Source organism: Talpa europaea (genome assembly GCF_964194135.1).
Source record: "Talpa europaea genome assembly, chromosome: 4".
In the NCBI taxonomy this organism is placed as follows: domain Eukaryota; kingdom Metazoa; phylum Chordata; class Mammalia; order Eulipotyphla; family Talpidae; genus Talpa; species Talpa europaea.
This window is the reverse complement of record NC_140070.1, coordinates 102,359,655-102,384,526: the sequence shown is the minus strand read 5'-3', so window position 1 is coordinate 102,384,526 and position 24,872 is coordinate 102,359,655. Positions and strand designations below refer to the sequence as shown.

General features: G+C 34.3%; 1 protein-coding gene across 2 annotated transcripts in view; it reads left to right on the top strand.

The window, feature by feature from the left end:
* IQCB1 (IQ motif containing B1) overlaps positions 1 to 24,872 on the top strand; it is a gene marked incomplete at both ends in the record, with an annotated part of 45,017 nt that overhangs the window by 4,845 nt on the left and 15,300 nt on the right. Inside the window, 7 exons of one of the 2 annotated variants that reach the window (XM_084231649.1) lie at positions 1,640 to 1,733; positions 5,854 to 5,953; positions 13,161 to 13,339; positions 15,563 to 15,666; positions 16,259 to 16,368; positions 20,694 to 20,836; positions 22,527 to 22,675. In XM_084231649.1, coding sequence (XP_084087775.1) covers positions 1,640 to 1,733; positions 5,854 to 5,953; positions 13,161 to 13,339; positions 15,563 to 15,666; positions 16,259 to 16,368; positions 20,694 to 20,836; positions 22,527 to 22,675 — 879 coding nt within the window. The remainder of the gene's footprint in view (positions 1 to 1,639; positions 1,734 to 5,853; positions 5,954 to 13,160; positions 13,340 to 15,562; positions 15,667 to 16,258; positions 16,369 to 20,693; positions 20,837 to 22,526; positions 22,676 to 24,872) is intronic. The other variant, XM_084231650.1, reaches the window with a different exon arrangement.

Here is a 24,872-nt window from a genome sequence, read left to right as displayed (position 1 = left end):
AATATTGCCACTCTAAGGATGAAAATAATTATATTCTTTTAACTTACATAGTCTTTAACACTTTTCATAATACTTTTCCTTTATTGCTGTATTTATTTTTTACTTTAGTATTGAGGTAAAAAATTCTTTACTACACATCCAAGAGAATAAATAAGCTGTAGAAAAAGAAGGATCACTTAACCACAGGACAAAATCAAAATGGGGGAAGAAATGGATATGGCAAGAAAAGGGAATTTATTTCTACTGTTTATATAGGAGCTTCCCAATCGGATTTTTTCTTTTAATTTGTTAGTGCATAGGTAGATCACTAGGTGGAATATATGCATGATTTTCTGGCCTAAATTGGTTAGAAGATAGAGAGAGAATGGAGGGGCAGTATCAGAAAAGCCACCTATTCAATATTTTTTTAATGATACAAAAGTAAATTTTGTTAACCAGTAACAGAATGCAAAAAAATCTTGGGTGATATTATCTAATGGAATTTTAAAGGAAAGTAGAAAGTGTGGGAGTCCAGCCCTGTCCTTTTAGATTGACCACAGCTTTCTACTGTGTCTTTTGGTAAAATTGGCAAAGACACTTTACTGCATTAAAGGAATTTTTAATCTAATGTGACATTTCTTTTTTATTGTTTTTATTTAAGTTAGCACATGTTTATTTAAGCATTTCCTAACCCAATGCTAGAATAAGAAAATGTTCATTATTGTGAAGACTATTCCATTTTTTGCTTCTGTTGTAATTTTTGTGCTGCAGTGCAACCATTGAAAACATGGATAAGATTAGGGACCTATATACAACTTTCTGCAAAGTTAAATGGCCAGAAAATGACAGAGTTTTGGATGGAATCATCTTTTTTATTTCCCATTCTGTACATACTTTAATATGGAATAATTTTGGCAGCTCTCCTCCCAAGACTGCCTGCCTTTATGGTGTCTTTTCACAAGCCTTTTCCTTTCAAAGTATTAATAGCTCTCTGCCCACCTTTCTCTTTTTCCTAATAAACCCTCCTTTTAATATGTTTTTTAAAAAATTAATTTTCAGAAAGGAAGAGCCAGAAAAATTGTCATTTATTGAGTAAAGTTGATTGAACATTAACTAGCAGAATCGTTTTAGACACTGAGAATTAAGTGGGGAGCTAAGTGACATGGTTTCTGCTCTCATGAAATCTTAAGAGTAGTAGCTGCAACTGAAATGCATTAATCATAATGGCTTATATGCTGACATCTCTGTTAGTATATTGCAGTGATTTTCTTCCCTGATTGCATAACCAAATCACCCACCTAACTGTTAAATTACAGATGTCCAGGCTTCTCTGATTATGGCGATTGAGATTCAGTGTGTTTGGACTAAAGCTTGTGCGTAGGTTTATGTGAAAAACTTCACAGTAATGAAAGCATAGCCAGCTCTGAGAAATTCTCCTGTATTAACTTGCAGCTTCTTACTTATCTCATTTGACTGCTGGATAACAACCACTTCCAGTGGATAGAGTAGGTATTACTAGTTGTACTGGTAAGTTTTATAAACTAAAAAACTGAAAACTACAAGATCATGTACCCAGATCCTCTGATTCCTCAGAGAAAAGTTTCTCTTTTTAATAAAGCAGTTGCAAGAAAGTAAATTGGGTTTTTATGTGCATGTTAAGGGTGAAGAAAAAGATGAATTACTACACTTCTTCCAAATTGTGGCTGATTCTCTCTTCTGGCTTTTGGGAGGTCATGTTCAGCTCATCCAAAATGGTAAGAATAAAGATCTTAAATTTAACTGACAGTCATTATAGAATTATCTACTAACAGTTTCATCTTACTTTCTAAAAATATCTACCTCATTACCTGTCCAGATTACCATAGTTAAATAAAATCATATTGAAGTAACTCCCCACAAAAATTGGACGTTCTGACTTTATATAACCAGCATTAAGGGGAAAAAACTGCTGAAGTCTAACTTTCTCCTTACATTGTACTATTTAGCAAATCCAAGATAAAGATTAATGAAAAACTTAACAGTTTAGAGAAAGAAATTTTTTTAAGTTTCAGAGATTATAGTTGTATTTTAGACATACTGTGAGAGAAATTTCTGTTTGGAGTAACTTCATACATGAATTACAAGCTTTTACAGAATACCTTATTGAACTTGAAAGTTATTGAAAATTATAGGATGTTTCTACATTTACATTTAGAAATATAAGTATGTTGGTTTCAATTATGTTTTCTTAAGTCTGAGAAAGTAGTCCTTAATCTTAACGATGTTTCTACCCTTTTGTAATATTTAAGTATAATACTTATAAATAGTGAAAAGAAAGCAAGATAGAATACATAATGTTTTTTAAATATGCCATACTTCTTTTAAAAAATTTTTTAAATGTTCCTTTTTAAAAGTTCATTTATAACAAAAATGATAATGCTCCTTGATTTAATCTGTAGATTTAAAATATCAGTAGTTACTAAAACTAGGTGTGAAACTCATATACAAAAATTAATGAATACAATATTGAGGTTTCCAACAACTTTTCCCTCTTAAAAAAATAAACTCCATAGAGAAATAACTGATTTTAGGTCTGGAGTAGAAAATAGATGAGACAAACCTGAAGTTTCTTGAATGCCGAATAGAAAGGAAGCACTCAAATTCTATTAGGATTCTGTGAAAAGGATTCAAGAGCCAACATAGGAGGCTTCTACTAGCCAAAGATGGAAAATTTGAACAGTAGTAAGGATAATAACTATAATGGTTTGAAACACATCAAATGTTATCATCAACTATTTTAAATATTACTCTTAGAGACTGTTAAGGAACAAATTCATTTTGAAAACTGGTAAATGCAGTATCCAGGGTTTATCCTGGTTCTTCTTACACATTGAAAGAAGAAATTTCTCCTTATGAAAGTATTCCAATGAATAAGTGGAAAAGATAAGATAAAGCCATTTTGCAACCTTAGTGAATTAAAAGATTTAAGAATTAGTCATCCATTGCTGTCAACATAGCAAAAGGAAAGACAACCAGATATCACTTATTAAGTGCAAAAAATTCAAACCTGAGTTATTTTATTCCTTTACCTCCAATTAAATTATAGAAGGACAGAGAGACATGTTAAATTTTATCCCAGACATGCAGTTAGTAAAACTAGGGTATAGAAAACTCAAGATAATTGACACAACAAACATAAATAGCAGGGAAAAGGGGGGAAAGGTAGATGAGGAATCCATAGATTAGAGGAAATTTGAAAGATAAACAATTACAATGCATGGAGATTACTTGGATCTTACTTGGATCTTGATTCAAACTTTTAAAAATTCACAAAAGAATTGGAAATTGGAGCATTGACGAGATTCATTAAAATTAAATTGCCATTATTTAGGTTGAATATTATTATGTTCATATTTTTTTAACAAATCATATCTTTTAGAAATATATTAGGATATTTGTAGATTAAATTATTTGATGTCTTTTGTTTGCTTCAAAATAAAATGGGAGGCAGGAAGTGGATAGTTAAGTGAAACAAGATTGGCCTTGAGTTGGTCTTTGTTAAAGTCGAGTAACTGGTAACATGGAGATTGATTGTAGTATTCTATCTACACTTGTGTATTTTTGAAACTCTCGGAAAAAGTTTAAATAAGTGGGTAAAAAAAATCACGTTTTACTTGGGGAAACCAAGTAGTTATCTGAATGCACTTGAAAAACAGAATAGGGGGCCTCCCTGGTGGCACAAGGGGTTAAGACACAACCTGTGAAGCTATCCACAGCCACCAGCACAACTTCCATCCCTGGCCAGGGAACTACCCACATAGCACAGCAGACCTCTCCTGACTCGCCTGCTGCTTCCTTCAGCAGTATATTGCAGTCAATCTGCCTGTTTTGTTCCCCACTCTGTCTCTGGTGAATACTCTCACCCCCCACACCTCTGACCTGTACTCTAGTTCTTGTATGCATAAATAAATAAATCTTTAAAAAAAAGAAAAAGAAAAACAGTAGGGATTCTGCAAATAAGTTATATGATAATGTTTTATAAAACAGTATAAAAAATAGGGCCTCCCCGGTGGCGCAGCGGTTGAGCGCTGGGTTGCGAAGCTGCCCGCGGCCTCTGCAACGCCCGGCTGCTCCCCGGCCACTGGAGGAGGGTCCCGCATGGCGCGCAGACCTCTCCTGCCGCCCGCTGCTCCCCTCAGCAGTGTATTTCGGTCCTTCTGCCTGCTCTGCTCCCCGCTCTGGCTCTGGTGAATTCTCTCACCCTCCCGTGCTTCTGACTGTACCCAGTGCATGTATAAACAAAAACAAACAAACAAATAAATAAATAAAAACATGCCTCTATTAAAAAAAAATAAAAAAACAGTATAAAAAATAAAATAGAATGAATATTTGATAAATTATTTTGTATAATTTTTCCCAATATAGAAAAATGCAAATTTATGTACATAGTATGCAGTGATGATTTTAGTTAATTCAAAGTTAGAAATAGTTATTAATAAAATATTTTTAGGGCCTCCCTGGTGGTGCAGTGGTTGAACGCTGGGCTGTGAAGCTACCTGCAACCTCTGCGGCGCCGGTTCAATCCCCAGCCGCTGGGCGAGGGTCCCACATGGCACACAGACTCTCCTGCCGCCCACTGCTCCCCTCAGCAGTGTACTTCGTCATTCTGCCTGTTCTGTTCCCTGCTCTGGCTCTGGTGAATTCTCTCACCCTCCTGCGCTTCTGACTGTACCCAGTGCTTGTATAAATGAATGAATGAATAAAATATTTTTAAGTAGACAAAAATAGAATATCCCAGCTACCAAAAATTTTTTTAATGGTGAAGTAATGAAAAGTGAAAACTCATAAAAATAATTAACAGTAGTAGAATTGTTTCTTGAAATTATTAACTTTTTAAATTGCTTTTCTAGTGAAATATTAAAATATTGGACTTTGTAATAGAAATGAAAGACAATCATTAAGAAAGAAATCAAGTATTTTCTCCAGGAGATGAAAAGAGTAAAGATGTTTTGTAGAAGTTAGTGTAGTGTTCACAGAACTGATTTGCCAACATACCTGATCCTACTTTAATTAAAACTATGATCAGTTAATAGAGAAAGGAACAGAAACTGATATTCACTGAGAATTAGTCTGTTTTTGAACATTGTACAGTAGCCTGTAGAGGGCTACTATTTCTCATTTTACAGATGAAGAAATAGATGTTCTGCAGTTTCGCCACTTACATCAACATCTACTGTCAAGTCTTCATAACTGGCTGCTCAAAATCTAAAACTTACAAACCAATAAAAGTAAAAGTGTTTTGAAATTAATGATTTAATTATTATTTTAAAAAGATATTTAAAAACATTATGTAAAAATGCACTCATCTATACCATTTTTCATTCCTTCATGCCCTCTTCTTCACCATAAATTTGATTTTATTCATTGAAATAGATTGCTAGAAAAAGATACAAATTTAGAATTTTATATTTTGTTTTCAATATTCCCATAGGATCTACAGTCATAACTTTAGCTACAGAATATGCTACAGATCAACAGGTGACTTGGTTTTACAAAATAATATTAATTTTTTAATTTTGATCTAAAGCATCACCAATTTTATTCCAATTTTGCTGAAATCATGATTGCATAAAACTTATATTAATAGCTGGGGAGCTATCAATATATTCTTAGGTTGGTATTTGTGGTGTTCTCTATCACTGTTACCAAAATGGAATGACTATTATTTATGGCTATTAAAACTGCTACATTTTAAAATCTTAGTTGTAAAGCTTACCAAGGCAAAAAGTTTAATTGAAACTGTCATGCTTTGATTTGGTTTTGAAAGAACAGGTAACATCCCAATTGTGTTGTAGAATCTTTGTTTTAATTTTTCTTATTTTCCTCTTCCTTTAGTATTACAAAGTGATCATTTCTTGCACTTACTGCAAACTGACAATATTCAGATAGGATCTTCAGTCATGACTATGCTACAGAATATGCTACAGATCAACAGGTGACTTGGTTTTACAAAGTAATACTAATTTTTTGATTTTGATCAGAAGCATCACCAATTTTATTCCAATTTTGCTGAAATCATGATTGCATAAAACTTCTATATGATACTTATAGGTTCTATTATTGTTGTTGTCATTTAGGAAAAAAAATATAAAATACTGCAAAAGACTTGAACTTTATTATTAAATTGGTATCTTATCTCAGAGCTTAAGATTTTAGACCAAATCTCACTTAGGAAGAAAATTACTATGGTATCTGAAGAAAAAATACTGGGATCACAATAAAATGTGTTTTATCACATTTATTTAACCAAACTGCATGTTCAGTATTATGCTTATAAAAGCATATAAAAGAAGTAATAGGCATTTTCTCAGATTAAAGTGGAAAGGCAAAGTATACATAGTTGAAATTATTGATTACTTATTTCAATATGGATGTATTAAGCAGATAATTGTGCCAAGTCTGTGCCTGTCATGTGGATTTACAAAATTTGTCTTCAAATAGCATAGCTACAATATAATGGACAAGACTGACATAGGGACATAATTATTTTATAGTGTTTTATGTTACAAGGAACATAAAACACAACTGTTAGAGGAACTCCTAATCCAAACTGAAGGCATATTCTTCTTGGAGAAGCTAACACCTGAGATAAAACTTTAAGGATGAGAACTTAGCCAGGAAGGAAGAAAGAAAATAGCATTTTTAGATGGAGGTAACAATATAAGCAAAAGCATAAGATAAGAAACAGTATGTTGAGGATAAAAAGTAGGTACAATTTATTTTTGCTGGCATTTAAAATTTGATATGGGGAGGTGCTAGCAAGTTCAATAGCAACTTAAGTCATGAAGAGCTTATATACTGTTAAGAAAACTGAGTCTTATCTTGTAAGCAATATATACCATTGAAATATTTTTATATTGAGCAAAAATGTTACTCTATGACTGTGGAGGAAATCTTTAAGGGTGACACTTATTCATATAAAGAAGGTAGAGTAAGCAACCATACTAATCCAAGTGAAGTACTATAATCTTGGCTTTAGGCACTAGTACCAGGGTAATGAATTTTTTAAACTAATGAATTAAAATCATAAGGACTGCATTTCTACTTGTAATCATGATAGAATCATAGGTATGGATTTATCCTCCTACCTGAAATAAACAAACACCAGGCAAAATGTAAAACAGTGTTTTCAAGAAACTAAATGTCAATTAATGAAAGAAAGTGAACCCTGAGAAAAAGAAATGAAAAGTTGAACCTAACAATTTCCCTAACACATTGCATTGAGAGAATTTCCAGACTCTGGCACAGAGGTGGGTACCCCCTAGCCAGATTGAATTTCAGAAGTGAGAGCATGAGGAGAAGAGAGAGCTTCACTTAGAATCCCAGAGATCATCAGAGGGTTCCTTTAAGGACTTAGCACACTTGTGAGAATACCACCCAATGTTAGGGAATTCAGTAACCAAAAATGCCAGTTCTTGTATTCACAAAAAACAAATAAAAATAAATCTTTAAAAAAGATGAAATAAGAAACATTAAAAAAAAAAAAGTGATACCAGAAGTTTACACAGAGCCAGGAATGCTTCTTGATGCCAACAGCCAAATTGGATAAATCTATGAATACTAAGGAAGAGTTTACCTCAGTGTTGGGGAATAATTAGCATTAGACTTAGCACTATTCTGGACCATCTAAGAAAATCATGAAGACCCAAAAGGATCAAGATTATTTCTAAGTAACTTAACTACATCTGGTTATTGAACTTGCTTACATCTTAAAGTCTTTATTATTAGGCTATACAAATATAGCAGAAATGTCACTGGCTTTGATTTGACTTTAAAAAGACAATTGCACTTATACCATCATAGAATCTTTCCTTTGATCTTATTTTTTTTCTCTTTCTTTAGTACTATAACGTTATCTTTTCCTGCAGTTACTCACAGTAACAATGTACAAATAGGACCAATAATTATAAATATGCTACAGAACATCCCAACATAGGTGATCTGGTTTTACAAAATGTTACTGATTTAAATTTTGAGAAGTATTAGCATTTTGGGTTTTTTTATTATTATTTATTTATTTTTTGTTAAAATATTTTTTAATAATAAATTTTATTTTTATATTCCCCCATACAATTGCAAACCCCCCATTCTGACCCCAATCCCTCCCCTCCCGCCCCCCACCCCCCAAAAAGTGTCTCTGGTTCGTAGTTTTTTGTTGATTTTGATTTTCACTTTCTTATAGTTATTCATTTTCCTGGTCCCTTATTTAAGTTTTCTAGATTCCTGCTATGAGTGAGACCATCCGGTATTTTTCTTTTTCTTTTTGGCTTATTTCGCTGAGCATGATCCCTTCCAGCGCCATCCATGTTGCTGCAAATTGCATGTGTTTATCTTTTTTGAATGCTGAGTAATATTCCATGGTATATATGTACCACATCTTCTTGATCCAGTCATCTATTTTTGGGCATTTGGGCTGCTTCCAAAGCTTAGCTATTGTAAACAGTGCTGCTATAAACATAGGGGTGCAGGTGCTCTTTGGAATTGATGTTTCTGTGTCCTTTGGGTAAATACCTAGGAGTGGAATTGCTGGATCATATGGAAGCTCTATGTTTAGTAGGTCCAGAAATCTCCACACAGCTCTCCATAGTGGTTGGACCAGTTTGCACTCCCACCAACAGTGTGGAAGAGTTCCTTTTTCTCCACAACCTCGCCAACATTTGCTGTTGCTAGTTTTTTTAATATGTGCCATTCTCACTGGTGTAAGATGGTATCTCATGGTAGTTTTGATTTGCATTTCCCTGATTACAAGTGATGTTGAACATTTTTTCATATGTCTGTTGGCCATTTGCATTTCCTCTTCAGAGAAGTTTCTTTTTAGCTCTTCTGCCCATTTTTTGACTGGATTATTTTCTTTGTTGTTGCTGAGTCTCATCAGCTCTTTGCAGATTTTTGTGATCAGTCCTTTATCATTAGTGTTGTGTGCAAAAATGTTCTCCCAGTTGGTGGGGTTTCTCTTTGTTTTTGTTATTGTCTCTTTTGCTGTGCAGAAGCTCTTTAATTTGATGTAGTCCCAGCTGTTTATCTTTGCCTTCACTATCACTGCTTTGGGTGATGTGTCTGTAAAGATGTCTTTGATATGCAAATCACGCAGTGTTTCGCCTATATTTCCTTCTATGTATTTTATGGTTTCAGGTCTTATGTCTAGTTCTTTAATCCATTTTGAGTTGATTTTTGTGTATGGTGTGAGGTAGTGGTCAAGCTTCATTCTTTTGCATGTAGCAACCTAGCTTTCCCAGCACCATTTATTGAACAAACTTTCTTTGCTCCATTGCATAGTCTTGCTCCTTTGTCAAAGATTAGTTGACCATAAATCTGTGGGTTTATTTCTGGATTTTCTATTCGATTCCATTGGTCTGTATGTCTGTTCTTGTTCCAATACCAGAAGCATTAGCATTTTGATACCGACTTTGCTAAAACTGTCAGTTGCCTATCATTTGTACATGACACTTAAAAATCTCTTATCAGGGTCTCCCCTGGTGGCACAGGCGGTTGAGCGCAGCACTATGAGGCTGTCCGCAGCCTCTGCAGTGCTGGTTCGATCCCAGCCAGCCAGCGAGGGTCCCACATGATGTGGCAGACCTCTCTTGTCTCGCCCACTGCTCCCCTCAGCAGTGTATTTTGTCAGTCTGCCTGTTCTGTTCCCTGCTCTGTCTCTGGTGAATCCTCTCACCCTCCCACGAATCTGGCCTGTACCCCAGTTCTTGTATAATAAAATAAATCTTTGGGGAAAAAAAGTCTCTTATCAGAAGAAAACTCAAAAATATATTTGAGGAATACAAAATTATTCAGCTCCTAATAAGATTTATCTCCTAATAATAATTTATATAAGTGTCAGAAGTGCAAACAAGCGGGAGAGCAGGACTCATAATAAAAAGAATGTTCATCAAAACTGACATACATGTATTCAAACTTATAGACAGGGACATTAGGACAGTTAATATAATTATATTCCATATGTACAGAAAGTTGAATAGAAACATAAAACTCAAACTGAATTTCTAGACATGAAAACTTACAATGTTTGAGATAGATATACTGGATAGGATTAACAGCAGATTTAATAGTGTAGAAGACTCGTGAATTTTAAAGTAGCAGTAGAGCCTATCCGAAATGAAACAGAGTACAGAAATCCAATAGGAAAGGAAAACACCTCAGTGAACTGTGGAACTATTTCAAGAAGCTTTGTATAAGTATAATCATAGTACCTAGAGGTAGAGTCAGAAGGAAATACTTGAAGAAATAATGATTGAAATTTTTCCAAATTCGATGACTGCACCTGAGGGGAGAACAGGTAACTATTGAAGGTAAAGCTGACTTTTGGAAGAAATCTGGAGAAGAATTATAGGCATATAAGTCATCAGTCTGCAAATGGTAACTGAAAATATGAGAGAAGATTAATGCAATAGGAAATGTGAATAGAGTAAAAAAGGAAATAAGCTGAAAATGAAATCTTAGGAAATAATCTTTTAGGAATATACTAGGGAAGCAGGGGAGACCAGGAGTGGTTGTAATCTTTGGGAGGAAGTGGGATCACAAAAATATTTTTATTGCAGAAGCTACAGGTGGAGAATATCAAGTACAGAAAAGGTCAAGGAAAATATGTGACTTAATGTTTGGAAGTTATACTGATGAGATAAAAATCCATCAAGGGCAGTTTTAGTGAAGTAGTACATCAGAAGGTCAGATGCAGTACTTTCAGAAATAAATGGGAAGTGAAGAAGTATAGACAGGAAATTTTGGATAAGGAAAGAAACAGAAAGATAAGATGGTGATGCACAGAGAATTTTTTAGGATTAGGAAATTAAAGAGCATTTTAGACCACTTTAACTAGTATATTATAGCATAAACTCTATGGATTGTGGAGTAAAGAAATGATCAGGTAGAGATAGGGGTATATGTGAAAAGCTTTCTGAAATGAGCATTTTTTTTGTTTGGATGGTTTTTGTTTTTAGTTTTTTGTTTTTTGTTTTAAATATTTTATTTTATGTAATTCTTACAGCATTTTTAATCTTTGCACAGTGCATGCATTTTCATTATAGTTATATTCCCCATACAATTGCACCCCCCCCCCTTATTTTAACTCTAGTCCTTCCTTTCCCCGACCCTCCCTTCCCCTCCAAGTGTGTCTCTGGTTTATAGTTGCTTGTTGATTTTGATTTTTACTTTGTATTGATTAGTCTTTTTCCTGGTCTCTTACTTAAGTTTCCTAATTCCTGCTATGAGTGAGACCATCCAGTATTTTTCTTTTTCTTTCTGACTAATTTCGCTGAGCATGATCCCTTCTAGCACCATTCATGTTGCTGCAAACTGCATGTGTTTATCTTTTTTGATTGCTGGGTAATATTCCATTGTGTATATGTACCACATCTTCTTGATCCAATCATCTATTTTTGAGCATTTGGGTTGTTTCCATAGCTTAGCTATTGTAAACAGTGCTGCTATAAACATAGGGGTGCAGGTGCCCTTTGGAATTAATGTTTCTGTGTCCTTTGGGTAAATACCTAGGAGTGGAATTGCTGGATCATATGGAAGCTCTGTGTTTAGTAGGTCCAGAAATTTCCACACAGCTCTCCATAGTGGTTGGACCAGTTTGCACTCCCACCAGCAGTGCAGGAGAGTTCCTTTTTCTCCACAACCTCACCAAAAAAAAGAAATGAGCATGTTTTTAACCAGAGTTTTGAAAGGAATGAGCATACTAAGCATTGGTAATAGCATAAGATACACAGTGGTGCAGGAAGAGGTGACACCAAGATTGCCATGTATTTTGATTGAATGACCTTTAAAATATTTCTATCCTGTGATTTCCTTATATAGGATAAAATACTGTTTTTTTCTCTTAAAATCATTTTGATTACTGATAGTTTTCAAAAATTTAAAAGCATGATTCTTAACACAAATATAAAGTTAATTTGTAAAATAATTGGTAAACCAGTAAGATGTTTATATAAATTCAAAGGAGAATTTGAAGAAGGGAGGATGGATGGAGTTGATTTATCATGGAATTTAGAAATCAATTTGCTGATTGATAAAAAAAACTTATAGATCGTAACCTTTAAGGTTATGTTTTCCTGCTGGACAAAAGTCATTTATATTGCTGTTGAAGAAGAACCTATTTGTATTACTCTCACATAAGCATCATTACCATTATTTGCTCTTTACAAGCAAACTTTTTATATAGTTGCAAAGTATTCTAATGAACAGCAAATAGTCAAACAAAGGTGCACAGAATCTAGAAAGTCACAGAGATTAGTAAAAGGACACTCAGTAGGGCCTTCCTGGTGATGTAGTGGGTTGAGTACCACGCTGTGAAGCTGTCTGCAGCCTCTGCAGAGTGGCTTCGATTCCCGGCTGGCCAGAGGGAGAAACCCACATGGTGCGGCAGATCTGTCCTGTCTCTCCCACTGCTCCCCTCAGCAGTGTCTTTGGTCCATCTGCCTGTTCTGCTCCCCGCTCTGTCTCTGGTGAGAGAAGACAGAGCCTTCCCGTGCCTCTGACTGTACCCCAGTTCTTGTATAAAAGAATAAATCTTTAAAAAAAAGAAAAGAAAAAAGAAAAAAAGGACACTCAGTAATCTTTTGAATATTTCTGAGATATAAATTTTTTTTAAGTCATCAATAGTACAAAATGAGTCTCAGTATAATGAAGGAGAGTTTCTCCTATATCAAATGCATGATAGTTAATTTCCTGTAGTGTTTTGTCTTCATACATTACTAAGCAATGAACTATGTACCGTTTTGTGTTTTTTCTCTTATTGCCTTGAAGTTTTGGGATTTTTTTTTAATATTTTGCACACTTAACTCCATAATTTTTATTGCAGGTTTCTCTGAGAAGGGAGCCTTTGGCTACTTTCCCTATTTTGCTGAGCATGGTGCTTTGTGCACAGTAGGAATTCAGTAAATATTAACCGATTTAAAGTGGTGTATTCTCACAACCCAAGCTATGTGTTTAAAAGCTTGGTTATCCTGTCCCAGTTCTTGTATGCATAAATAAATAAATCTTAAAAAAAAAAAAAAAACTTGGTTATCTTCTTGGATCAGGCCACAGTTAGGTGTCAAATTGCTAAACTTTTATGTTTGACTTGTTGTGATACCTATGCATCAGTTAGTAATGGTACACTTTTTTTTTTTATTTTGTTCTATTAGTGGTGGTTTACTCAGAATAAAAGGAAAAACCTTGCATTCAATTTTAGATGAAGTTGTTTTCAAGCTTTTATCAACTCCTAGTCCAATCATAAGACATACTGCTACAAAGCTCCTACTGTTGATGGCTGAATTCCATCAGGAAATTTTGATTTTATTGAGACGAAGTGTCTGCTACAAAGGTACTGCACATATTCTTTTTGAGAGTCTTAAAAAAACATCGTTATTGATGGTTTATGGAAAACAAAATTCAGGTGATTTGAAAAAGTCAGTAATGCAATATGCAGCTAAAACCATTATTACAACAAATGCCAGTCCAGGAAAAAATCTTTCTGTACTCAGACTATCTTCATGTCTCTGTAGATGACATATGGTACTTTGTTAATGAGGTTACAATGAATATTTACTCCATCTCTGACAAAAAGTTGTATGTTCTGTGTTGAATATACCATAGGATAGTAAAATAATGACCAAAAAGTTTGGTGACATTCACATTTTTGTATTATAAGTGACAGAATTAAAAAATGTATCTTCCCAAGGCAGTTAAAAAATAGTCTAACCAAGGGGCCTCCCTGGTGGCGCAGCGGTTGAGCGCTGGGTTGCGAAGCTGCCCGCGGCCTCTGGGGCGCCGGTTCGATCCCCGGCTGCTCCCCGGCCACCAGAGGAGGGTCCCACATGGCGCGCAGACCTCTCCTGCCGCCCGCTGCTCCCCTTAGCAGTATACTTCGGTCCTTCTGCCTGCTCTGCTTCCCGCTCTGGCTCTGGTGAATTCTCTCACCCTCCCGCGCTTCTGACTGTACCCAGTGCATGTATAAACAAAACAAACAAACAAACAAATAAAAAAAAAAAATGCCTCTATTAAAAAAAAAAAATAGTCTAACCAAGACTAACTTTACTGGAGAAAATAAAGCTGTGTTTGAGAAACTGACAACCTTTATGATCCCCACGTCAGCTTATTACTCTTCAGCTCTTTCAATGCTTTTTCTCAAAAAAAAAAAAAAATCTTCCACACCTTCAACATCAAACATATGTGAATAAAAAGTCAGAAATTTTCAAAGTGCGAGAACTCCGGGCTTACTGTCCCCATATAATAGCTTTCATTTAATTGAACATTCACTTTGTCAAACACTAACACATTTTATGTGTATCAAAATATCTAATCTTCATAGTAAGAGAGATTTACTCATCATTTTTTATAACATTGGAAACAGAGACATGGAAAAAATTTGGTAATTCACCAAAGATCACATAGATAGGCCATGTTTTGTTTTAGTTTTCAATATCCATGTAAAGTTTTATGTTGGTTTTGTGTTCTTTCATTACTAGTGAGAATTAATTGTATTTTATTTTCTTATTTAACATAGTTTGGAAATGGGTTTCTATTTTAGTTTGTTAATGTACTGTTAATGCAGAATTATATTTAAAGGATTTTTTAAAGCTTAGACTCTAACATGTATTTAACCAAAGCAGTTACACTGGCTTTTTAATCATTTTTGATAATTTGGAAAGGATCATCACCCTACATCAGTCATTACTATGCTCATTGCAGTTACTGTACATTAATTTCAGGAACTCTCTAGAAGACATTTTGCCAGATACACATTTTTAAATTCTGTCACTTATTATACAAAAATGTGAATGTCCAACAATTCATTATAAAGGAATATTACCTTAACAAGCTATCTCCTTTTTCTCAGTTGTGGCATTTACTCCATTTCCTCACATTCTTTTTACAATTATACTGGTGAAAACTTGAGTCTTGAGAAGAGAATAAGGGATGGAAAGATCTATGTAGTTGCTTTCCCAAATGTATAACCCCATTGCCATTTTACCTTTTTATTAAATATATATATCATTCCAATATGCCCTGGAAATGGTACTTATTTTGTACATTATACTACTAACTCTGATTTATTTGGGATGAAAATGCAGTATTTTAGTGTTATAGCACTTCTGTAATATTTGCTCAGGAACCTGTTTTCCCAAAATTATATCCATTATTGTATTTTTATTAAATATAATTTCCTTAGTTACTAATGACTAATATCCCATTTAAGTGCTTTCACAGGGTATGCATTTATTCAGTATGTTTAACGCAGAAAAAAAATTACATATCTTTATTTTCGGACTGACCATAGCTGTTCCACTCCCCTTTTTTTAGTTAGATTGACAAGACAGGTTTTGTATCAGCTGTCACAAGTAAACACATAAGAAATCTTAGGACAGAGAAATATCCTAACAACCTTGATCTAGAAACTTTGAGAAAAGTAAGAAGAAAAATCATGTGATTAATCTTGTTTTGTTCATTTGTTCTAAACTTGATGTTTAAACCTCAAATTAATATTGATTAGATAACAAAATCATGTTTTATTTTTAATAGCTATACCTTTGTTATTTCATTTCAGGTCTCAGGAGTCTACTTTATCAACAGGAACTTGGGACAGAGTTTAATCAAGAACTTAGACAGCTCATTGGCCTTCTGAGCCCTTATAAGGAAGTAGAAGAACAGGTATTAAATTACTTATCAGGAAGTAGAAGAACAGGTATTAAGTTATAAAAATAATTTGCATGATATTTGCTAACCATTCAGTAAACATTTTAGTTCCAAATATTGGAGAGATATAGTCTCTTGAATCTCCCCTTAACATCCCAAACAGTCATAGTTTAATGGGGGAAAAGATTATATATGGACTAAATTTTTACTATGAGCCCTTTTTTTAAAAACCTGTACAGAGTTCTTTTAGATGCTTAAAACCTTGAGTAGGTGAGGCCAGGCATAAGAAGCCAAGCAAAGAGGTTTAAAGCATTAAGCAAGCAGAATTAAGAAATCTTTGAAAAGAGAATGAAGTGAGATTAATCAGAGAGAATTTGAAGCTAACCGGCCTATAATTTGTATACATTCTGGATATTGCCTAACTGAGCCCAGCATGTCTCATTTGGAGGTCAGGTTTAATATTCTTAGGCCTTCCTTGTCCTGGACCTATGAAAATGTTTATTTCTAGAGACAGAGATTAACACTTGTATAGACCTGCTATTTTAAAACTTTCTAAAAAATGCTTTCCTAAAGATGTCGCTATGTTAATTCTGGCCTTTAATTTTAGAAACTACATCAAGCAGCTTGCTTGATTCAAGCTTATTGGAAGGGTTTCCAAACTAGAAGGAGATTAAAGAAGCTTCCATCTGCTGTGATTACTTTGCAGAGGAGATTCAGGTAAAAAAATATTGGTGAGAAGACTCATGATCTGCGAGTGGGTAGATAAATCATATTAGAGTACAGCTGAAAAAAAGTTATGGGAAGTGTATGTATGCGTGTGTTTTCAGGTCCAAATCTGTTTCTTTGCTTTTGCTTTCATTATTCTATACATTTTTGAGAACCAATACTAACCACATGCACTATCAAAGCAAAGGACATAATGGAAGATAGAAGTATGATGTACTTAAAATCAAATTACTTAATGTTTTGAGTCAAGCCTGTTGAGGGGAAGCCAGTGATAGTCAGTTATCTTATTAGCCCTCAGCACCAAAATTTGCCATAATTGTTCAAATGTAGTTATGGTAAAAACTTGTATAAGTATATAAAGATGTAAGTATATTAATGTGATATTCCTCAGTAAATAGAGCATGAATGGATATGATTATTGAGTTGTTTTTGTTTTTAATGTTTTTTGTTTTTTTAAAAATTTTATTTATTTTTGCGTGGGACTGGAGTGCAGGCCAGAGGTGTGGTGGTGGGGGTAATGGGGGGAGTGAGAGGATTCACCAGAGACAGAGTGGGGAACAGAGCAGGCAGACCTACTGAAATATACTGCTAAGGTGAGCAGTAGGCGAAACAGGAGAGGTCTGCTATGCCATGTGGATTAGCTCCCTGGCTGGGGATCAAACTCAGGCTGTGGAGATGGTAGTGCTGAGACTTAATCCCTAAGGCCACCGGGGAGGCCACAGACTTTAACGTTGAGTCCCACAGTAGTTACCAAATTGGCCATTTTACTTTTTCTTACAATATTAAAAGCTTACTTTCACAGGATTACAGATTTTGTCTTTTAAAATAGAAACTCCATTTCTTTATGTAACAAAACCAGACTAATTACAGATATTCCCTTTAAAACAGCTGTGAAGTCAAACTTATTTAAATCTCATACTATACTGAGTTTGGTCCCTACCCCCTCACCCCCAGTATTTTGAGTTTGAGCTTTTAGGACACACTGAAGTGTAATTTAAACTTTTGGGTTATATTCAATTTCAGGTTTGCTCCAGACTTCAGCACTTTTTCACTTCTATTAGTTGCAGCTGTTTATGCAAATTTCTCTTGCTGCCTTTGTAACTGGAATTTCAGCAAAGGTTATTTCTGTCTCTTTGTGGTCAGGTCATTATCTCCTTCCCCTTCATATGTTTTTTTGCAGGACTGCTCATCTCTCAGAATTGTGAGTCCAGATTTGTCAGGATCCTTTAGTTTCAGCAAGAGATAGTCTTTTACAGTTATACCCTTGATAAAGTACTTTCTTGGTAGGGTTCCTTTTTTATTTAATAACTTCATAGTTGGAAATTTTATTTTCCATTAAATACTATTTTCCTCAGCAAAGTTTTCTGAAACAGATAACAACTACTTCAGTTACCTTCTACAAACCACAGTTTACCAACTTTTGTCATGGTTTTGATGTTTAGATATCCCAATTATATTTGCTTGACTGCATATGAAAGTATTTTTTTTCTCTATACATCATAAGTTCATTGAATGGTGAAATGACAGAACATATTAACAAGAAAAAAGCAATTACTAATACTTGCAACACATGTAGAAGAAACATTGTAAGTAATGAGTAACAGGGGTGGTTAGCACTTGGGTTTATGTAGCATCTTAAAGAAAATTAAATTTGTAATTTGTAGAGAAGTACTAAATTTTAAAAAAGGATGTAGACTTTCAAGGGCAATAAACTGTAGAAAGACATATTGGGAAAATAATGGAAGATGGAGGTTATATATGCAGTTCCATCTTGGCACCAACTTTTCATCATCTCATCGCTTTAAAGCTTTTTTGGGAGAGGGCATTTTGGGCAGTCCTCACTGCTTAGACATTTCTGCTTCTAGTCTGATAAGGGACACTCTGAGAGGGTTGCTTTCTGCACCTGTTGATTCTCATTTGCCTCCTGCTTAAAATAATAATTTATGTCAAAATATCATATTCTGATGTCCTTCAGCTTCATCTTGAAACTGAGTACTTAAGAAAACTGTATCTCTTGTCTATTTGCCTGAGAGATAATACCAAACAGCAATCATTCAGATAAATGTTTATTGTTAATGAATATAGTCCATCAGCTACTTTACCCATTAACTCATCTGGCACTCAGCACTTTCACTTAACTCTACAGCAGAGGAATTGCTGACCTCTTGACAGTGAATAGTTTGGTCACTTCCCTCTTTGATGGTGAAATTCCACGTTGGTAAATGTAATTCATAAAATGCACTTATAAATTATTTTAAGAAAATAGTGTCTACTCTATATTTTTCTTTTTAAAAAGGCAGTATAGATACCAGATGGTCATATGCCTACTCTTTCTTGCAAAGAATCCAGTTGAATGCACAAATCTTTTAATTTTTTTTTATAGAAACCATTACCCACAGAACAGTTAGACGGGAAATATAGCATCCAAAGTCACATCAATTCCTAAAAATGTTCATGTAATTCCAGAAGCACAAATTTACAAACTAGAATTACTAGTTTGAGTCACTGAACCTCACTTTTCTTCTGTCTCTGGTTTATCTCACCTACATGTTCCATTGTCTTTTCAGTTTTGTCATATTGATTAACCTTCATTCCTAAGCTTTTTCCTAAACCCAGTTTTCTGACAAATCAAATGTCCTTGCAGTGCAGTTTTAATGATTACTGTGTTTCTTATACTAATACGATACCAAAAATACTGATAATGTCGAAATAGACATTATAATCTATGACCAATTAGAAGTTAGAAACAGGTGGGGTTGTGTTTTGTTGTTAATCATTTTGAAAGGCAATTTTGTTCAGAGGCTTTTCTCTTTTCCTCCATAATAGGTAAAAGGCAAAACATCCTTATCTACATGCTGTATAACCCAGAAGTTTTGGGGGTAGTTTGTAAAAAAGACAAGTTTCTTTGGGAAGGGAAAAACCCTTATTTGATCTCCAAACTCTCAGGAAGAATAAAAAACACTTAGAAACTATTCAGCTAAGCCCTATATCCCCTCTAGAACCCCTTCTGCTTTTAGGGCTTACACTTGTGAGGTGTTTCTACCTTTTATAACAGGTTTATAACTCTGGCATAAGTGGAAAGCCAAAGGAGATTTAAATTGGTAACAGATAAATTGTAAAAACAAACGTAACACATAATTCTATCTAAATAATTTGGTGAGTTTTACTTCACTACCTTAAATGGTTTCTTTTTAAAGTTGTAGTACACCTTAATATTTTTGCTTTTTCAAAACAAATTGAGTTAAAAATCAATATAATCCTTTCTAAATATACCATTATGAAGTCTGCCTGTCCTCGGAGGTATAGGCAAGGTGCCACATTTGTTGGCAATTTAATTCCTCTAATAGAGAGCAAATGCCCTTGAGTTGGACATTTGCAAATTAGAGATAAATAATGCATTTTGCACCCCGTCTTATTCTTTTTCCCCTCCATGAGTATCTGAAGGCATTTTGCGTTTCTTTACTAATCTACTAGTAGACTAATACTAGTGATGTTCTTGCAGTGTCCTTACATAGTGATACAGGAAGGAATCAAATGTGGATTGAAATGGCTGAGAAATTTTGGTGAATAAAAGCAAATACAGAAATGCCAGTGAAATAACTTTGTGACCATATGAAAATTTTTATAGTCAGTTATAAAAATGTTTAATAATAATTAAAAATTAGGTAAAAATGAAGAAAATAAAAAGCACATATAATCACACCATGCAGTGAACATTGCCATTGAAATTTTAATGTTTTTTAATCATTTCTTTCTATATAAGAAATATATTTTCTTATATATTTTGAATCTCTTCTGTATCCTGATTTTATTTTCCCTTGACATCGGATTGTAGCTGTATGTTTTCATGTGACTGAATACTCTGAAGTTTTTATTTTTTCATGGTTCATAGAATCCCATACATTGAATAAACCAGTATTTATCTAACTCCCCATTATAGGAGATTGTTTTTAATTTGTTACTATTGTAATGCTATGGGAAACATCCTTGAATATAAATCTTTATAGATATGATTATTTTCTTAGAAAAATTATCAGAAATGGAATTGGTCAACATTTTTAAGGCTTTTGATACATATTCTAAGTATTTCTCTGGACGTTTGATGCATATTTCCAAGTATTTCTCCAGAAAGGAATGTATAGCAATGGTACATGAAAACATAATTTCATCATCCAGCACTAGGAATTCCTCTTTAAATTTTTTTCCATCTTAATTTATGTGATTATTGGTGAGATTAAGTGTTTTTTTCATGTACTCTTGAGTAGACTTATGATTTATGAAAGTTGTGTGTAAAGTACTTACTGTTTCCATCACAGATATAAACGAGCAAAGATATTATTGAAGCAAAATAGTCAGAAGGAAGAAGAAGACCGCAAATTACAGTTGCAACTTCAAAGACAGAGAGCCATGAGACTTTCCCGTGAATTACGACTGAATATGCTTGAAATAGTTCATCCAGGTGTGTGGCAGTGTCAATTTTATAAGTATAACAATATTTAGAGCATCTTTTAATAAACCAAATTTCTTACCGATCTAATAATTTCTATTTTAGACTTTTCCCTGTTTGTTTTTTATTTTTTTCCCAGATAAAACTTAAGTTCCTTGCATCAAACAAAGTTATTATTTTTTCTTCTCAAGGCCTGTTTGTTGATGACACTCTCTCCACTAGTTATTCTTGTATTATGGATAAATTAAGCTTACATATAACTGAGAGACATCAAGAATCCTCTTGAACTTAGAAAGTAGAATATTGCTATGTTCTGCCATTGGAACCTTATTCATAACTCAATACAAATCTGTGACATATTTTTGCCACCTTTGAAATACTAAGCTGAAATTAATATTAAAGTGTAGTCTGGAGTAGTTTCAAGATTTTTTATTTTTGCTATTTCCCCTTCCCTTCTTACTACTCATTCCCAGTGTCCTTTGCTAGCTTCTTAATTCTCTTCGTTTGCCTCAAATATAGATATTTCCCAAGGTTTTGTCCTCACCCTATCATTTTCATGTTACTCTTCCTGGAGTTAGCCTATCCTGAAACTATAGCTTCAGTTGCCAGCTGAGTAGGTGAGCACTCTCAAATCTTGTCTGCATCCTCAACCTTTTTCCTAAGCTCTAAACTAGCACTGCCAATGGACTTTCTACAAAATAAAATGCTCCATATCTGTGTTGTGCAATACAATTGCCACTGACTAGAGGTAGCTATTAGTACTTGAAATGTGGCTAGTGCACACAAAAACCTGAACTTTTTAAGTAGCCATTTGTGGCCAGTGTCTACTATATTGAGTAGCTCAGCTTTGTCCCCAGCTGCCTATCAGATAATTTTACAATAGCTATCCACATCCCAAAACAGTCACTATCTTCCCCTCATATTCTGGTCCCAGTATCCAAAACAGTCACTATCTTCCCCTCATATTCTGGTCCCAGTATCCAAAACAGTTTCTATCTTCCCCTCATATTCTGGTCCCAGTATCCTCCTTAGGTATTTGCACCAACAGTCTACTCAGTTTCCTGTCTATTAAGACATCCTAGAGTTCTCTTAACCTCCAGCAGCTCCAGAAAGTAAAGTGGAAGTTATTCATTGAACCAATCGAGTGACTTAAAATAATTGTTTTTGACAAATTACAGTTTTACTCACCTAACATAAAAAATGACATTCTTAAGTGTATCTCAATGTATGGAATGAACTCATTAGTATATTTTTTTCAATTATGGTAAATTTTTTACTTTATTGAGGTAACATTGGTTTACATCACTATTTATAATTTAAAGGTATTGGTTCATTCTGGCATAAAAGAAACTTGGGAGCACAGCTTGGAAGCAAAATTTATAACTTTTGCTCTTCTAGTAGTGTTGAGTGACTTCCTAATTATGTACTCATAATTCTTTTTTGTAAATGTTCTTGCGATTGGATTTTCATCCCTTTTTTCATTGATCCCTTCCTCTAAAGAAGTTGCATAATCTAAGAAAGCTTTTGGAGCTCTTTGTTTTTCAAATCTTAGAACCATTGTGAGATAATAGTTTTGGAAAATAGTGAACAGCATTGAGAGGGAAAAAAAGGATTGCAAGATTTTTAATATCACTGTCCTAATTCCAGAACTTGAGAAAGCATAGTAGTGAGTATTTTGTAATAGTGTCTGTCATCTTTTTAGGTCAGGTGGAAAAACATAATCGGGAACTAGAAGAGAAATCAGCATTGATTATCCAGAAACATTGGCGAGGGTACAGGGAAAGGAAAATTTTTCACCAACAGAGGCCATCTCTCAAGGAGTATAAAGCAGCTGTCACACTTCAGAGAGCAGTGAGTCTGATGTAGCAAAAAGAGTACTAAATAGGAGGCAGAAGCATGGGTTCAAACCTAACTTTGCTGTTTATGTACTGTAAAGGCTTGACCAAGTCACTTAGCTTTCTTGAGCCTTAGTTTCTTCCTCTACAAATTAAGAATCTCCTTATCACTGACCAAACTGATTTAGAGATTTGGTCCTTAGATAAACCCTTGTACAAAATTCACCATGCTGTAATATTGTTATTTGTTAATTTTTTCTTTCTTCAACTGTGAACTCCTTAAGGAACTAATAAGTCTTTATTGTTGTTGTTATTAGCTCTCAGCATGTGCTTGATACATGAATGGTTGTTTACCCTTCTATTTTTATTCAATTATTTGGAAAAGATGACCTAATTATGTTTTGTAAATTGCAAAGTTCAATGTGTGTGCAACTTACCATGTTTGATTTTTATAATGTACAGATGATATATTAGATATAATTAGATCATTATTTTTTTTAATGGGTATCTCTATAGCTCCCTTGGAGTGGGCATTTATCACAAGTCAAGAATCATGTTACAGGTTTTACTTACAGCTCAATTTTTAATTTTTACAAATAACTATGAGGTAGGCTTTGCACATAACAGTAAAAAACAGCAAAGTTCTTGGGTTCTGATTCTGCTCCACTATTTACCAGGTATATGATCTTTGAAAAATTATTTCAACTCTGTATCTCAGTTTCCTCATGTGTGGATGACAATAATACTAGTACTTATCTTAGGAGGTTATTGTAAGGAATGAATGAGTTAATACAGGGAAAGAGCTTAAAGTAGTTTCTAAATTGTGGCTTTTCATAAACAGTATGCTAGGATTTAGCTACCCACCTCCCCTTATGCTTATATTATGTCAAAGCCAATATGGAAACATTACCCTTTAGACTTTTTTTTTATAGTATTCATGTCTTTTTGATATATTTATGAAAGAAAGTGGTATAGTCTTGATTGACTTATTTATGCTATTTTATCATTTTCTCTGTTTTATGTAAGATCTAGTACAAGGCAAGGATATATACTTTCACCACCACTATTCAGTTTATTATTGGACATCCTAATTGTAGCAGTAGTTAGGCAAATGAAGGATATAAAAGGTATCCAGTGAATGTAAAAGCTATCATTATTTGAAGGAAACCATACAGACACCATGAAAAAAACAGTTGAAACAATAAATTAGTTTAGCAGAGTTACAGGTTACACAGTCAGTTACAAAAAGTTGCCTTCCTGTATGAGATAGAAGAGGAAGAAGTCAAAAAAAAAAAAAAAAACAGTTCCATTTACAATTACATCAAAAAGAATTAACTACCTCAGAGTAAACCTAACAAAGGAGGTGAAGGACCTATGCAAAGAAAGCTCTTAAGATACTGTTAAAAGAATAAAACACACAAAAATTGAAAGTTATTCTTTGCTCATGGATTGGAAGAATTAACATTGTCAAAATGGCCATCTTACGCTAGGCAATTTATAGATTTAGTGCAATCCTTATCAGAGTTTCAGTGGATGACTTCAAAGAAGTAGAACAAACACTACTGAAATTTATATGGAACCACAAAAGACCCTGACTAGCCAAAGCAATCTTGACAAAAAAGAAGAATGGTGTTTTCACACCGTCAGACTTCAAACTATACTGAAAAGCTACAATAATCAAAACAGGTTGGTATTGGAGCAAAACACACAGACCAATGGACTAGAATTGAGAGCCCAGAAATAAACCCATACTTATACGGACAGTTAATCTGTAACCAAAAAAACCTTGTTCCTGGAACAAGGAAAGCCTCATCGATAAATGTTAGAAAAAACTGACAGAGGGCCTCCTGTGGTGGTGCAACAGTTGAGCGCTGGGTTGCGAAGCTGCCCACAGCCTCTGCAGCACCGGTTCGATCCCCGGCCACTGGCGAGGGTCCCACATGGCGCGCAGACCTCTCCTGCCACATCCACTGCTCCCCTCAGCAGTGTATTTAGTCAGTCTGTCTGTCTATTCCCCGCTCTGGCTCTGGTGAATTCTCTCACCCTCCCGTGCTTCTGACTGTACCCAGTGTTGTATAAACAAATAAATAAATCTTTAACAAAAAGAAAAAAGAGAAAGGTGCAAAAATGAAATTAGAATCTCTCTCATACCATATACAAAAATCAACTCAAAATGGATAAAAGACTTAGATTTAAGACCTGAAATCACAGGA